Source organism: Anguilla rostrata, chromosome 3, assembly GCF_018555375.3.
Source record: "Anguilla rostrata isolate EN2019 chromosome 3, ASM1855537v3, whole genome shotgun sequence".
In the NCBI taxonomy this organism is placed as follows: Eukaryota; Metazoa; Chordata; class Actinopteri; order Anguilliformes; family Anguillidae; genus Anguilla; species Anguilla rostrata.
The window spans coordinates 21,941,689-21,958,182 of NC_057935.1; the positions used below are offsets into that span (position 1 = coordinate 21,941,689).

The 16,494-nt window shown below is 42.3% G+C and overlaps 3 protein-coding genes across 3 annotated transcripts; 1 reads left to right on the top strand and 2 right to left on the bottom strand.

The window, feature by feature from the left end:
* Positions 1-1,467: 1,467 nt before the first annotated feature.
* iqcb1 (IQ motif containing B1) lies at positions 1,468-9,185 on the bottom strand. Its single transcript, XM_064326767.1, has 14 exons — positions 8,915-9,185; positions 8,499-8,612; positions 8,041-8,206; positions 7,363-7,483; positions 7,147-7,240; positions 6,887-6,986; positions 6,298-6,470; positions 5,825-5,934; positions 5,415-5,536; positions 4,978-5,120; positions 4,345-4,493; positions 3,735-3,866; positions 3,002-3,158; positions 1,468-2,148 (listed from the first exon to the last, which is right to left on the bottom strand). The coding sequence occupies exons 2-14, from the start codon at positions 8,584-8,586 to the stop codon at positions 1,928-1,930; spliced, it is 1,776 nt and encodes a 591-aa protein (XP_064182837.1). The 5' UTR covers positions 8,587-8,612; positions 8,915-9,185; the 3' UTR covers positions 1,468-1,927.
* Positions 9,186-9,369: 184 nt separating this feature from the next.
* Positions 9,370-11,045, top strand: adat3 (adenosine deaminase tRNA specific 3). Its single transcript, XM_064326768.1, has 2 exons — positions 9,370-9,525; positions 9,756-11,045. The coding sequence occupies exon 2, from the start codon at positions 9,775-9,777 to the stop codon at positions 10,852-10,854; it is 1,080 nt and encodes a 359-aa protein (XP_064182838.1). The 5' UTR covers positions 9,370-9,525; positions 9,756-9,774; the 3' UTR covers positions 10,855-11,045.
* A 309-nt stretch (positions 11,046-11,354) lies between these two features.
* Positions 11,355-16,473, bottom strand: ormdl1 (ORMDL sphingolipid biosynthesis regulator 1). Its single transcript, XM_064326769.1, has 4 exons — positions 16,323-16,473; positions 14,498-14,677; positions 12,411-12,562; positions 11,355-12,198 (listed from the first exon to the last, which is right to left on the bottom strand). Exons 2-4 carry the CDS (start codon positions 14,669-14,671, stop codon positions 12,063-12,065), a joined length of 462 nt encoding a protein of 153 aa, XP_064182839.1. The 5' UTR covers positions 14,672-14,677; positions 16,323-16,473; the 3' UTR covers positions 11,355-12,062.
* Positions 16,474-16,494: the final 21 nt, after the last annotated feature.

Sequence of the window (16,494 nt, forward strand, 5' to 3'; positions counted from 1 at the left end):
ATCCACTGGTGATGTGCAATTCTAGATTATTGTTAACACCATTGGCATCACAAATAAACGGCGTGGCCTTGGTTTTTGGACCTATCTTTAGTAGTCTACCTATATCTAATAGTTATATGTGCCATCCTGAGAAATACTCAATTCTTGTATAAAATAAAAATATTTTATATGATGATCATATCAACGTTTTATACAACACGACCAGTAAGTCCACTCGGTATTTTACCCCGCAAGTTAAAATTTAGTTTGAAAAGGGGGAAAAAAGAAAAAGTTAGTTGGTCCATATCGACAGTTGACTGATGAAACAGACTAGAGGCTTAGGCGTGGATCACAGGCACGCGGACAGAGGATAATTTTCTCTCGTTCATCTTCAGCTGGCAGGCAGCGCCTGTCTTAAACTCGATTTCCGACAAAAGGGCCCAGCTGAGTGTCTGGCAACTTGTAGGCTATCTCCAGACTCACAGATTCAGAGGTTGCAGACCTCACCTTCATAATAATAAACCCTTATTCCCAGAATAATAATAAACCCATGCTCCCAGTATGTGTGCGATGACATAATCTCAGTAATCACATACCATCCGCTTTTGTCATACTCTCATTTTTAAAGTCCGAGAGCTAAATACGTTTTTGCGAATGCACGTATGCAACAGCATATGGTGAAGGATTAGGACCGGTTAACAGTTTGAGAAAGCAGGAGCTTAGCAGCGCTCCTCTGAAGGACCGAGGGTAAGCGGGGTCCAGTCAATTAATTACTTTTGACGCCTGGGGCTGGTTTTAATTTAAAACTCCGACTCACTAGCAAATCACAAATTAAAAACCACGTACAACAGGGTTCATAACCTGAAGTGCAAACCCCATATCCAGGGATGCGTCATTTTCCTGCAGGTATGCCAACATTTGGATTTAAGGCAATCGCAAACATTTATTTTGCAATGTTCATGTTCACGAAAAGCCAAGTTTGGAAAGCTGTTCACTTAATCATGTAGTTATGCAAACACAGGCATTATAATTGATGCTGTTTATGTTATAGCCACATGAAATACAGCAAAGTAAATGACAAAATTTCATGCCATTTCATTTGCCATTTGAAAAGAACATACTGTGATCTGCACTAATGGTTACCACACAAATAGGAATGTTTCATCCTCCATTTTAATCAGGTTGCTACTTTTTAAATTTATAAATAAAACCGTTCTCTTGGGTATATACAAAATGTAGTCTGTCTAAAGATGAAAATGATAAACCTAAGAAATCCCCCGGTGCTTGCATCACATTCCAACAATATGTAGCCAGAGTGGATCGATACAGTCTAAGAAAATCCAGAGCTAACCTTGAGTAGAGAGGAGACGGCCGCCAGCGATAGTCTGCGTCTTTTCTGGACCAAATGAAAGGATACCGTGCGCTGCGAGGTAACTCAGTATGCCAGGGAAATGTTTACCCAACAGAGCAGTCTGTGGAACCTGCAGGGTAGATTAGTCTCCCCGAAATGAAAGACCTTTTATTGATTGCAGGCATTCACTGCCTCGTGCATTTCGCTGTATCCAGGGCTACTTTGCCAACAAAGTGCTGTACAGTACATACAACAAGAAAGGCAAAAAAAACATTGGCACAGAAGTAAAACTTCACAGACAGGATGCGGAACCACAAAGCAAAAATTTTTAATAAATTCTGTAACAATGCAGGTAATCTAGAAAAAATATATCAGATATAAATATTAAATACATAATTCCCAAAAACATAAACAAATGAAGCTTAAGTACAAAGATGCTGCAATCACAGTAGGCTCCTTCAGACAGCATGTATAATAAGTGCAGTCCTGATTGTGTAGGAATGTCTTTCAAAGTCACCAGTCTTACTAGATCTAATGGCACCTACTGCTGTATTATTGCTGTATGTATTCTAGTGAAATGCTAAACTGATAGTGTGTTCAACTTCCACCCAAGTATAATCTCTGAAGGTCTACGTCTACGCTGTCTTTGTGCACCGATTCGGGATCCGAGGGCTCATCCCCGAGCCTCTTCCACCAGGGGCAGCGGGCAGCCTGAAGCAGGGCATTGTGGGACTGTCTGGCTCGCATGGCCACAGGAGCCGACCTGCTCAGGAACACGCTCGACTCTGCCCCTGTAGCCTCCCGCAGAGCGGGAGCACCTGAAAACGTAAGAACACAGATATGAACGCAAGCATCATTGTGATGAGTTTTGTGTTTGTTTTCGAGCCAGGTTTTAGACCGGAGTAGTGACTAACAGGCGATATTGTGAGTTTCCCCACTTTAGACACTCCTGATAAAAATGATTTCTGGATAAATATGCTCCGGTTTAAACTGGCCAATGCTCAGAGGTGCTAGTGCAAAAAGAAAAAACAAATAATGAATGAATGAATTAACTGAGGTCAGCGTTCCTGTATTTTAGAATCTATTTTTCCTTGGCAGGTTCTCATCAGAACTCAATTTAAGCTTCAGCACAGGCAATAACAACTGGAAGTATGGTGCAGCGAACAGTTATATATTTACAGAACAATATTTAGAGAGCTGAAAAAGCATGTAATGTGAAAATGTCAATAAAAAAGTGCAGTTAAGACTAGAGCAGGGGTGTCCAATCTTATCCAAAAAGGGCAGGTGTGGGTGCAGGTTTTTGTTTTACCCCAGCACCGAGACACCTGATTCTATTTATGAAGCTCCTGATTGAAGACCATGACGAGTTAACCAGTTGAACCAGGTGCTGTGTTGAAACAAAAACTTGCACCCGCATTGGCCCTTTTCAAGTAAGACTGGACATCCCAGGACTACAGAAACACGCCAGCCTTTGTTCTAAGCAGCACTGTCAATGCCTCACCAGACTGGGGCGCCCCCATTCGCACAGCGAGCGATTCGGTTGACCAGTTGCCGAAAAGCCCATTAGTCTTCTATGAGGCCGAGCGACGGCCAGCCAGCGACCCGAGAAACTGCCCCGCAGCAGAAAAACAAGGCTAGAAATATGGGCGGCGGGCTCAAGTCCTCGCTCACTTGTCAGTAGCTCCAGGTCGGTGTTGATCTGCGCCAGGAGGGCCTGTCTGTGCTGCTCCGCCCTCCGGTCCGCGTCCCTCCTCATCAGGTGCTGCCGCAGCATCTCCTGGGCCCTCTGGTGGAGCTCCCTGCAGCCCTCCGCCGACACCGCGTGACGCTGGGAAGCATAAGGGGGCGCTGTAGGTAGTGCTTTGCCCATTGAGCACACTGCCCTGGACCAGTTCAGCCTTCTTTTTGCACTTTACAGTGCCATAAAAAAATATGCCTAATATTAAATTTAGTATATCTGAAACCATTCAGTGTGACAAATGTTCAATAACAGAGGAAATCAGGAAGTGGGGAAATATTTTTTCACGGCACTGCAATGCTGTGGTTATGATCAGGGGTGAGCCTATCCTGGATCAGCTTCTTCATTGCTGATCTGACATTAAATATTATGAGGATTAAATGCACACAGCGGCTCGTGTTCAGTTCATCTAGGAATGCTAATAGCTTGTTAACTCTGTCTTTGGAGTAATGACACATTGGGTATGGAATCTAATCTCGGAATTATAGGAACCCTGGCCAAATAATGTTATGCATTTAATGTAATAATTTGTGCTTAATACATGTATTCAGTATGCCCTGTATTGCTAGCAATCCTTTAAAGATACAGGCATCAGACAGACTGACATTCACTGACTGGAGCATACAATCTGGCAGGAAGAGCAGTGGTGTGTGTGCTGTAACTCACAGGATGAAGAGCGATGTAGTCATCCACTTGTTTCTTAAGCTCTGTTCTTCTGGCATCCGTCAGACCTCTGGGACCCTTCCAAGGAGACAACCTGTGCCTTTTCACCCTCTGACGTTTCAGAAACCGAAGGACCTGGGATATTATTACAGTCAACACAGGTTATTTAGTGGTGTTGCATTGCATACAGCAATTATTATTTAAAAAAAAATTTAAATCACAACAACCACAGAAAAAGTCATGAAGCATTCCATAATGACCTCACGTAGGGAATATCTGAGATTTTCAGTATCACACAAGCTATAAATTTGACAGACAAGTTCCCTGGGTACACAGGACCCTTGATTCTCATCGAGCTGGACATGTTCTGGCTTGGAACATCTACTAAAGGATGTGGTTTGTTTGACCGACCAAAATATTTCCCTGTATTTAAACTTTTAAAAAATTTTAATGTTAAAATTCACATCTCACATGTAATGGCACAAAAGAAAGGACAATTGGTGAAACATCCAGAAAGGAATGCTTTTTGCTCCAGTTTTAACCAGTTTGACCTGTGTGTACGCGTCCAGCTCCATGTGGGGCTGAGCCCTTGTAACTGAGCTTAGACTCGTACCGCTCTTTGGATGGCGACCGCAGCCTTGAACTGTCTGAGTTCCTGTTTCTGCTGCTGGAAGTTGCGCCTCTCTCTGTGCCCCCTCCAGACCTTCTGGATCATCACTGCGGCCCTCATATCCAGGTCACCCAGGAAGCGGTCCACCTGACCTGGGGGACACGCTCCACTGTCAGGGGGACGCTCGCAGGGTGCCGACAGACGTCCACACAGACGGCACGTCACAACAGCGGGAACAGTAACTCTACTCTATACAGACTGGCAGGCAGGGCTGGAGTCACAAAATGAAAACCCTATTTCCACAGCAAACTTACACACAGACATTGCATGCATAGAAATGTATTGTTGACAGGTGTAATATAAATTCCTTGAGAACAAACCTGAATATTTAGGCATAAAAGCTATTTAGCGCCTAACAGCTCACCTCTCAGGAGTCCTCAGTAAGGAAGCCCTGCCCTCACACACCTTCTGTCCTTAGAGTCTCATTTTAATGCCCCTCCCCCCCCAGCACTGAGAGGGTGGCTTACTGACAGCACCGCCATGGGACACAAGCCATTCAACATTTAAAGTGCAGAGAATGGAGTTGTGGGGGAGGAGGGATGTCCTTCCCCGGCAGAGGACAGACGGCAGACTTGCCTGCAGGCACTATCTCCAGCAGGAGGAGCTGGCGCTGCCGGAACTCGCGCAGCGCTCTCTGTCTGCGGAGGAGCACCTGGTGCTTCAGCTCCTCCTCCGCCCTTCGCCTCTGGGCCTGCGTCGCCTGGAGCCACCTGCGCTCTCTTTCTTGCACACACACACACACACAATTACAGTACTCTGTTAGTTGGGGATCTTCCTCCTGTTATACACCCGAAAACATTCATACCTAATAATGCATGATGTCACAATGTACATGGTCACCTTCTGACTGAATCACTCTCTGGGTCAGGACTGAAACAATATCAATAACTCAGCTCTGCTTCCCCCATGTGGTTTGTATTGGTACTGCACCATATGGTGCATTTGTAATCATTACATTACAAATTATTATACAGCTCTCTGAACGAAGTGAGGCTATGGGTTTTAAGAATTACCGGAAGCTTCTCTGAAGGACGCTGACGGCTTTTGGGAGTTTTTTCATTCTTTTCCGTATCTGGAAGGCCCTCCAACCTGCTTGGATCACACATGCTGCCCTGACTTTCTCTTCCGACAAGTCCTAAAGGAAGAAAAACAAAAGAGGATCAAATACTAAACTGTTAACGGGATTACCTGTTATTCATCCTTGGTTTTTTCTTTTCTCCCATACAGGACTGCACTAGGACACTTCCTGGCTCATCATCACTACACAGTCTTGTACCTGTTCAGGAGAGCAAAGCCAAGAATGGCACTGAAATTGATTAAAAAGAAAAGGACTGCGAAGATGCACACATCAGAGGGCAGCTAATGTGCTGCCGATCAATAGAGACTAAAACAGTGGACAGGAGACATGATGTACTGAACCAACCTGAGCTGGCTCTCGTGTTCTGACCCCAGGATACAGAAGGTCAATAAGCTGCAGAACCTCTGCATCGAAGCCTTTTCCAATCCAATCATTCTTCAACAGGGAGTCCAAACCTGACACAACATTGACAACATTTACAGTTCACAGTCTGGTCATTTACTGGATTATATTACCCAGTGACTGACAATGCCATCCATTTATACAGCTGGATATTTTGACTGGAGTAACCAGGGTTAAGCTCAAGGACCCAATGTCCGGGCATGGGAATTGAACCTGCAACTCGTAAGTCATCAGTCCACTTCATTAACCACTACACTACGCCTCTCCAACATCGAGCACATCAGACAAAGCTCAGCTTGCCAAGATGCTTAAAACATCAGCAGTCCTCAAGTGCCAACAACAATCAAAATGACACAAAGTTGAGCTTTCAATCAAGCGGGACACCCGCGCCTCTTCTCTGAGTTTGGGTGACTGACCTTGGTACTGTTCCGGGATGACCTCCGCGATGGAGCTCTGGCTGCGGGCCAATGAGAGCAGCGTCCTTGCGGCCGCTCTCCCAGCTGCAGGGCTGGAGCTGCAGCCCAGCTTGTAGACGATGTCGTCCAAAATGCCTTTCAAAGCTCTATGGCGGATGTCACTTAAGAATGCACTGAAAGACAAAAAAAGAGAGAGAGAATCCAGTTCATTTTAGTTTAACTGGGTCTGCTCCTCAACACAACTCGACAGATTCACGAGTGTATTGGTCATAATACACCCAGAGCATTAGCACTCCCGCTCACTGCTATAGAAAGCTTGATTTTATTTGCTTATTTTTTGTAGAGGTGTGGACAGCGCAGAAAAAATCCAGACCAGCTGAATGAGCTGTAACCCAAAGCCAAGGACATGGAGGACATGCATCCATGTTGTGACAGTGGGGAGTTTGTGTGGTTCCATGCCATCTTTTGCCCTGTCCTAGATTAATATATTGATATCGCATGCCATTGGAGCCCATGTGTTTCAATGTGCCACCACCCATTCTCATGTGTAATCTCCAAAAAAATAATAGTGATTGTAACCATAACATACCTGTTTGCCTGAATGAGATTTTGCAACAGTGTCAGAGATATCACACCGATTTCCTCATTCTCTGAAAGCTGTATCTCTTCATATTGTTTAGACTGTAGAACTGATGAAAAAAACAACAGGTATTAAGGAACCAATCAACAAATCATAAATGTTTTGCTTATTAAAAGCATACTCATTCTGTCTGGTTGTTGAAGTCAGTGATGTGTCAAAGCAGTCATCAGACTTAGCTGTTGGACTGGAGGTATCACTTGTGCTCTTACCGTGTGGGATTAACTCATTGTGTCCCTTCAAAAGCCAGCTAATGGAATCCATTACTTTCTGAAAGAGGCGAATGCTACCAGCCTTTCCTTTGTCCTTTGCACAAAAAAACAAAAAACAGTATAATGTATACATGAAATCAGCCACATTTGTGTATTATTCAAATATAATGGCTGATGTTAACTCACAGGTAACTTAGGTAAAATCACACAGCTTACCTCCACAGCTTTGTCCATTAAGCGATTTGCCAGAGAGATCAAGCTGTCGGCAGCAGAAGGGAGGAATTCATTCTGAAATGCCTCCTTGTTTCTAACAGGATGGAAACCCACACAGCACGAGCTGTGCAGAACACAGACAAAGGTGAACCTCCATCACCTTCCAAATAGGCCTCCCACCAGGCACTTTCCTTTCTCTCTCTCTTCAAAAAACCTGAAGTCCAGACTGGTGGGTAATTCAGTGCCAAGCAATTAAGGGACATGCTCTTAACCTATCCAATTTTACTGGGACAATTCTCCTGGCATTCAGACGTGTTGAAAAGCAGTAATCGGTCCTTTTACCTATAGGCTGTGGCAGGGAAAATGTGTGTCTAAAATGAGAAAGGGGTCCTCACCAAAAAGAATATGCCTGGGTTTGGGTTAGATGCAAATATCATGTGCAGCACCTCACGTGACTCAAATCGTATAGATTGCCTAAGTCAAATAAATAAATAAATAAATACACTCCCAACTCATTTAGGCAAGTGACAAGACAAGGGTGGAGCCTTGTCTGGCCATTGGAATACTGACCCCTGTAGAAACCTATTAATTTGCTAACTATAAAATGATTGAAAGTGCTAAACTGGACTAAAGCACAGTGTACTGTATGTGACACTTGTGGGGCGGTGCAGTAATACTGACCTGAGAATTTCGGCCATTTGCGCAACACATGAGTAGCCTCCTTGAATGTTCTCATAATCATAGTTCAGTGCTGCGGAGCAGTACTGGAGTATACCGTAAGAATGCAGATCTTGTTTAAGCTTCACCAGGTCTCTGTCATCTTCTACAGATTTTCTACCTAAAATATCTTAAATCCAAAAGCAAAGAGTAGGAAACAAATTAAAATATTTTGTATTTCTATAGTATTAGTGTTGTTATGCACATACAAAGAAAACTAACTTTGGCAGATGGTCACCCGTTTAACGTTTGCGAAAGTTAAACCTTACTGAAGTTACGGTAGACCACATTGCACAATAATCTTGTCCACGTAGACATTTAAAAAAAAACAGGTATACACATAAGACGCAATGTAAAAACAAAGTTAAACCAGGTTAAACAAACAGGTGTTTGTATAGCAACGGTATAGGTTCTCCAACTACCTTTTAATTTTAAAAGAACTTGTGGAACTGTTTGTTCCGACTTGTTTGCAATAGCAGCGATGAGAGGCTGGAGGTCAGGATCACTCATTGTAAAATAAGCCGAGTCCTTTAGATCTGGAGAGAAGCAGAAAAACTGAAACAATAACGTAAAATACACTGGGCTACCGAGCAAGGACCGACTTTAGCTCTTAGTGCGGAAATTTAAGTCACTGAGTAGTACTAGTAGTAGTAGTAGTATTCACATCTGTTAACGTCGGTATTATCAATAATTATTGACAATAGTATAGCTTCTTGTCTACATTAATTACACCGCGAAACTACTGTCTAACAACACTGGCCCATGGCTATTTAAATACTAGAGAGTCGCTAATGACATTCCTCATTCATACAATGGGTCATTTTATTTTCTAACTCACCATGTGAACTGCTAAACTGTACAGATGCCCCTCGTTAACTCTGGCGCTCTTTCCGATGTTTGGTTTTTCTTTACTTAGTAACAGCTGTTTCCGGTGCTGTGTTTACCATGACTACGAAGAGGAACACAGCACTTTCGGTGTTCAGAAAACCAAATCGATCATTCTGTTATACTAGATGAATTTGTAGCTCCTCCTTCTCAGCAAGAGATACTAAAATAATAAACCAGAGTCTCAGACAAAGTAGTTTATTATCCCTGATAATAAAAGCCTGCCCCGTACGTAACACATAAATAGTTCCTATGGAAAATTGTAAAACGATTAGTTCCGCGAATGTTCGAGATGAGATATTTTTGTTAAGGGCAAGTCTAGACATCTAAAAAATAAAAATAAAAACTACAAATTGTATTTAAATCAATGTGTGCTTTTATAAATCGTTTGACTGTCCATGCTGGATTTGTGTTTCAGTGAATGACATACAGAACCTTGTTGTGCACATTGTTTCTAGGGGACTATTTTCACGAACGCAATAGCAGCGTGCAGTGCCTTGTTCCATGTCTTGCCCGGGCTGGACACAGCTGACTAGTATTTTGTTTTAACCTGCTTTTTAGACGGTAAGTTAACCACATGCCATTACAGTTTATTGTCTAGCTCCATCGATGTTTAGCTGGAAAGAAAAGCTTTGGTTCGACAAACGTGATGAAGCAGCGGCTTTAATGTCAGTGTGTTGTGAAAGTATTAGTCGTGGTAGATACATCACGCAAACCAAAGCCCTTCATACTGCACAGTGCTGTCATATCTTATCGTGAACCTTTGCAGAAGTTAATGTCCGCTGTCTCGTTAGGAAAACATTAATTCGTGTGATGGAACCACAGTGCAAACGCAGAAAAGCGTCAGAGAGTGAAACCGTGGCCTGGGGCGTTTTCCCCGTACTTTCGGATGAACAGTCCCAGGACGCAGAGTTACTGGAAGCCTATGCGGCTCCCATCATCAACAAGAAGGAAACCTCTCGCCTCGTGAAGGAGCTGGCCTCCATCTACCCGCTGCCCGGTGTTCAACACATCAAGAGAGTGAGAGCATGCAAGGACAGTGGCAGCCTCAATCCTTTAGAAGTCATTGTGTGTTTGGTGAGAGATGTACAACCGATTCCCAACAACGAGGATTTGTCCATCTCAGCCTTACTCCCCTCAGACAGAGTCGACATCAGTGGATTAGGGAAACCATTCCTGGTGAAAGTCCCTGCATATCCTCCATTAACCAGACCTCAGTTTGAACAAGCCAGCAGACACTGGCCAACTTCATTCCATGAGGACAAACGGGTGACTGTGGCTTTGAAAGGACAACTGTTTACTGCCGACCAGAAAGCCAAGATGCAGAAATTTATGACTGCTGCTGTAATGGCGGCAAAAGCAGGACGAGCGCTGGGAATGGATGCTGTTGGCGCCGTCATTGTTGATCCACAGACTGAGAGAGTACTTGCTACGAGTCATGACTGCAGGGGAGGCGCTAACCCTCTACATCATGCCGTTATGGTCTGCATTGATCTTGTGGCTCGGGGCCAGGGGGGCGGGGCTTACAAGTTTGACAGGTACCCCACCTGTCAGTTTTCAGTCCCAACTTCTTCACCTCACCAAAGCAGGACGGTCATTTCCCCCTCCGTGGACCTGCTTGGCTTGGATCAAGCAGAGCAGAGCTGGGTACCGTACATATGTACTGGGTATGATCTCTATGTGACCCGCGAGCCCTGTGTCATGTGCGCAATGGCACTGGTCCACTCCAGGATAGGCAGGGTGTTTTACGGAGTCGCTTCAGAGGACGGTGCCCTGGGAACCAAGTACAAAATCCACACGCAGAAGGACCTTAATCACCACTTTGAGGTTTTCAAAGGAGTTTTAGAACAGGAGTGTGAGGAACTCAAACAGGACGGTGCACTAATTAAGTAGCTGTTCGTTTTAAAATTCACATTTGTCTTTTTTAAATTGTGTTTCATTTGTAGGCCAGAAAGAATACACAAAAAAGTAAGAAGGATGTGTTATTTGGTATTACAAAAAACACTTCATGTTAAGTTTGTTTAACAGGTTCTTTTTATACAATTGGTTTTTATTGACATGAAAGGTTTTTCATAGTAACTGCAGTAGCTATTGCCTAGTGGTTCATTTAAAAATGTTACTTGTTAGAATTGTTATTAGCCCATTAAATCTTTAAAAAAAAAGATTTAATCACATGAAAAGCCATATCTTTCTCTCAAACTGTAGTTCAAGATAAAGAGCATAAATGTTGATATACAATGAACCCCACTGACTGAAAGGAGGCCAATGGGAACCCACTGCCATGGTAACAGCTGCACGTGTCAATGCACAAACCAGCAAACCAGTGCAGCACAAATACATAAATGCAAAAAAAAGTGTTCATACCTTTCTCTGCAAAATACAACACTTGAACCTTGTTAATCAAAAACATTTAATGTCTGTTTCAGATTCAAGACATTTTACGCAAAACTATATACACTAACAAAACTCTTTACGCTATTTAGTAATAAGTCACTTAATGCAATTCTGTTCACCAAGGAAACCATGCAGAGCATTTTGTTTTCTACATGGTTTTCAGTACTGATGAGTTAGGTTTACACCCATTAAACAATGATAAATGTGTCACTTAACTGAATAACAGATCAAAGAAATCTTCAAATGATCAAAGAAATCTTCAAATGATCAACAGAAACATTTGACATTTTTGTGGCTTTTTGTTAAACACCCGGTATGACACCAATGCATGAACTCATCTAACTTTACCAGTCTGGGTTCAGAAGGCAAATGTCAAATTTAAAAGTGAAAAAAAAGAAAGAAAAAAAGAAAACAAAACAGAAAAAACAACCTTCAAGTTCAAGACCTGGGCCTGCCTGGTTCTTCAACAACAACAAAAAAATACACTTTAAATACTTAAATTAGTAATGCACATAAGATTCTCATAATGTCCTTATGGTTACTCCAGGTGTATTCAAACAATGAAACTTACAGTTACACAATGTACAAAACTGCTTAGTACACACTACTGGGGTACAGAGTACAGCAGGTTACCAATTCATCTCACCATGTACAAAGCAAGAGATGGAGCACTGGTCACAGGACTGGACCCTTCGCCTGCTCCTGGTTTAATATTTGTTGATGCCGAAGATTCGAACTCCGTGAAGCTGCGGTAGTTTGGGGATGAGCACACTCAGAAGCGAAGCCGTGTTGATTACAAAGTGTGTTGTGTCATACTTTGTGTAGAAGCTTGCAAGAAAATATCTGGGGGTGACAGAAAATTAACACTCAAGGGGTCATTCAATGAACAGAAATAACATTTAAAGCACATCCTGCCAATTTTAAAAAGTTTAAATATTTAACTTTGGTTATGAAGCAAAGCCTTTCATCACAGTAAAATAAACTTTTTTCCTTTAAGCTCATTAGAGCATGCTCGACATTAGATTGTGTAGAACGTGTTGAGAGCATAGTCTTACAGAATTATTGGCGAAATTGTGAAGAACTTTCTAGAAGATGTGAACTGCACGCCATAGTCCAGCTGCTCCCAGTGTGTCAGGAGTCTGGCTTTTCCTTGGTCAGGAGTCTCAAATGGAGTCCCCTTGACAGCATGCAAAAATACATACATACCCTGCAAGCAAGAGAAATGATCACAGGCTTTTATAATTCTCATAACGTTCAGATCCAATTTAAATATTTGGATATTTCAGAAAGACTGCACATTGCAAACTACTTTTTGGTAAATTAAACACCAAGCGCATCAGACCTTGCATTCCTTTCTCGAACAGCAATATAGCACTTGGCTTTTGGTTAAAGCAGCTTGAGTCCTGTCCTGTCTAAGGGGGCTTCATTTCCTCAGAAAAAGGAGAAAATTAACACGCACCTTCATGCCATAAATAAAAGCACAGCAGTTTTGACTTATCAACCAGATGCTGGCAATGAGCTATTCAGATAAGAATGCAGCCCATTCTAAATTTAAAGGGTTCATGCAGGGTTTCGGAAATGTTAGCAAACTCGTTTTGCAACCACTGACAATAAGACAGAGGAAAAGAATAATAATGGCAGGAAAGAACAGCTGTGGAATGGCTGTACTGATGTCACGTAGCATGTGGATTTCAGCTTTTGTATGAGCGCCTTTACTGTGCGAGTGACCTCGTCTTTTTTAGACTTCAAAATGGAGCCGATGTCCAACTTGACATGCTAATATATTGAGGAAAGATCCATTGTTCCAGCCCCAGCTGGTCTGGCGCTCCAGTTGCTAAGTTTAAACCAATGGGGTTGAGTCGACCGACGCTACCAGATACAGCGTGCCAGTCATTCAGCAGAAAGACACTGGAAGAGAAGGGGCCATACAATATAACCACAAAACTATTTCAAGTGCTTGTCAATGCCAAGAGAGTGCAAGCCATCTTACTTGGGGATTTTGTATCCAATGCAGTTCTTGTCTTATCAGTACAGCCTCTCATCATTAGGGAACAGTGAAGTTAAGTATGGCACAGTCTTGTGGATATGGGTCGGCATACATGTAAAGACATCTAGATGTGATAAAACATGCAGCTTTCAGGCTAAATATAAACGGTTCATCCATTCACTGCAAGGTGATAACATTTCCTGAAGCCACATGTAAGCCTTCAGTAGCACATCACACTAATGCACTGATCTCCAGCAAACTGACACACCCGTGTGGTATGGAATCCAGACAGAACCAGTCCTCGACTGCAGCTCGCACAGAATTAGCACAAGTGCTGCATCCTACTGGAGGTTTTTGGTAAGCCAGGTTTGTCCCTCTCTATTCTGCAATTGTGATTCCTCTGGTGGACTTGTTGCCTGTTCTCTACTTCTCCTAGTCTGAATCAAACCAGGTACAATTTGTTTTTACAAACTCAACTACGGTTAACCACAAAGACATTTTTCTCCCTGAATGGTTTGCTCACAATAATGTGACCCTTGTTCTATCCACTCATGTAACAATGTTTCAACACCGCATGGATTCTCTCACAGGTTATGAAATTTACTTAGGAGTATTTTAGTACAGTAATGCAGTCATTTTGGCTTTAGGCTATAGCATTTAAGTGTTTCGTTTACTTTGCCATATTTGGGGCATTTCAAGTCACAAGCCTTCATATATTACGTGTACTGTTTGACTGCAAATACAGTTACTGCATTAAAAAAAAATACTCCAACCATTCACTTTATGTAAACTGATCCATGATGTTTCCTTTTACTTTTATTTACATTATCTCACAATACCTTCATGTCAGGAATTAATTTCCATAGTTACATTTTTTTTCCAGGTCCCTGTATGTGGTATATGTATGTAAGTCTATGCGTATCACCATGGTTTAGACACTTTTTAACATGGTGAGCAGAGGAATGTTTTGGTTTTGTCCATTTTATTTTTAACATAAAAAAACCACTTATTATGAATGCGGTATTGCCACATATTGCATAACACAGGAGTACTATATTGAGGATGTAGCCAATGATCCAGATCCTAATGCTAATCCAGAGTAAAAAGACAGCTTTCATGCAGTGGGGCACACAATCTGCCCTTCACAGAACTTACCAAATTATGAATAACGTTAGTTAGGGTCCAGACGACCGGGACGCTGAAGAAAGGAATACTCAAGAGAACAATGTGCAACATCCCGACACCCAGCGCGTAGGTCAGCCAGATACCCCTACTGTTCATCACCCGCGTGTTGGGGTTCACTTCGCTGTGGGCCACACCAACATTCATTCTGATCTACAGTATGAGGGGGGACAGAGAGCACACGATTTACATACTTAAAGGTTATAAATAGTTCTGAAATCTGTTTCACTTATTCAAATGACGGCGAAGTGTAAAACCGCTCAGAGTCTTGTGTAATTAAAATCGCAGACCCACGAAGTACTTTATTACATTAGCTAATCCTGTTTCACAACGTGGCAGTCAAGAGGCATGGAAAATACAATTGCTTAAATACATCAGTGGACTGCAGCCGAGTAAAATAGTCTCAGTTGGACATTTTATAACCATTTTCACTGGCATTCTGTACTCCTTTACCCCTGCAGCACTGACGCCGGAATGTCTAGTGCAGCTTAAACTAGAATGCACTTTACATACAACGTCAGGTCTACGAAAGTACCACTTAAACACACAATTGTGATTAATCTTAAAAACTGCTTTCTTACGCCTTGATTAGTCTACAGGCAATTCAACTAATATCCTGAATAGTAAAATATGGATTAGAGTTGAAGCTCATTGGTAGTGAGCCGTTCACTTCGGTAAACACGTAGCTTTAAGAAGATCAATGGCCGATTATCCAAAGTTCAACGTTGCGTCATATTCTTATATTTGTCTTCGAGTCAAGAACATTTGAACAATGTCTTTTTTTGTATGGTCAACAGATGTCTGGGCTTTCAGGAGAGATAGAAGAACGGCGTGGTGGAACCCACGTGTTCGTACTGATTTTTGATACAACATTGACTGGATCAAAACCAGGATTCATCCGAGACAACAATGAAATTTGTTATGAGGGACGCGGAGATAACACTGCTAGCAAGTTTAGACAATATTTAATCTCTCTTGTCAATAACATGCACCTGATTTGGTTGAATAAAACGTTCTTATTTAAACTATTTTTGCGCTGGTGCAATTTTTCTAAAATGGCAGAGAATCGATAGGAAATTAGCTTTGACGGGGTTTGATCAGCAGGTCAAGGTGCGCACTGCGTAGACCACATACCAAGCTACCGCTAAATACCAAGCTTGCATTCAAAGGGATCAAATGTGTCAGACACATACTGTAAAAAGCAAACGAATCCATGCTTCACATACTAAAAAGTTATTAACGCAGCTAGCTAGCTAGGCAAATTATCTATGCTAGTATAGCTCGCCGGCTACACATTACTCTTCAGTCTAAATTCAGCAAATAAAAAACATGCTAACGTTAGGAATCTAAGAACATATCGATATTCGAATTCCGAAAGCATGCTGCTGGACAACAGCTTACAGAAAACGCGTAAATAAGATTTCAGATCATCCCTTTCACCAGAAGTAATATTAGTCAACAGCTCCTGAGAATACACTGCTACAGGAGCTAGCCTTGCTACAAAACTAGCAATCGTATTAGCCAACTAACTGGCTTTAAACAAGTATATTTTGAATTTTGTTATACAAATGATTGTGTACTATATTGAGAAATAGTTAACAAATCTTCATTACAAGCTTTTATTTTGTCGTCCTTATGTCGGCATAGCTTGAGAGCTGTTGCTAGCATCAGGACTGGACTGAGCAACACCAGTTGAATTGGGGTTCTGATAGGAATATCTATCACATAGGTCACTTGCAAAAATACATGTTAAAATCGTATGTTAAAAACACATACATAATTCTTCTGACATACTTACAGGCGATGCTTTATTAGTCGAATGCTACCAAAAACGACGCTAACTGTATCTCTCTGAAGAAATAAGGCCGTTTAACCCGTTCCCAGCGCTGTTGTTGTTGTGGCTGGCTGCTGAGTGAGAGCCTCTAGTTTCCTTCCCTCATAGAAGGAATGCACTCTGCGCGGAAGTGGAG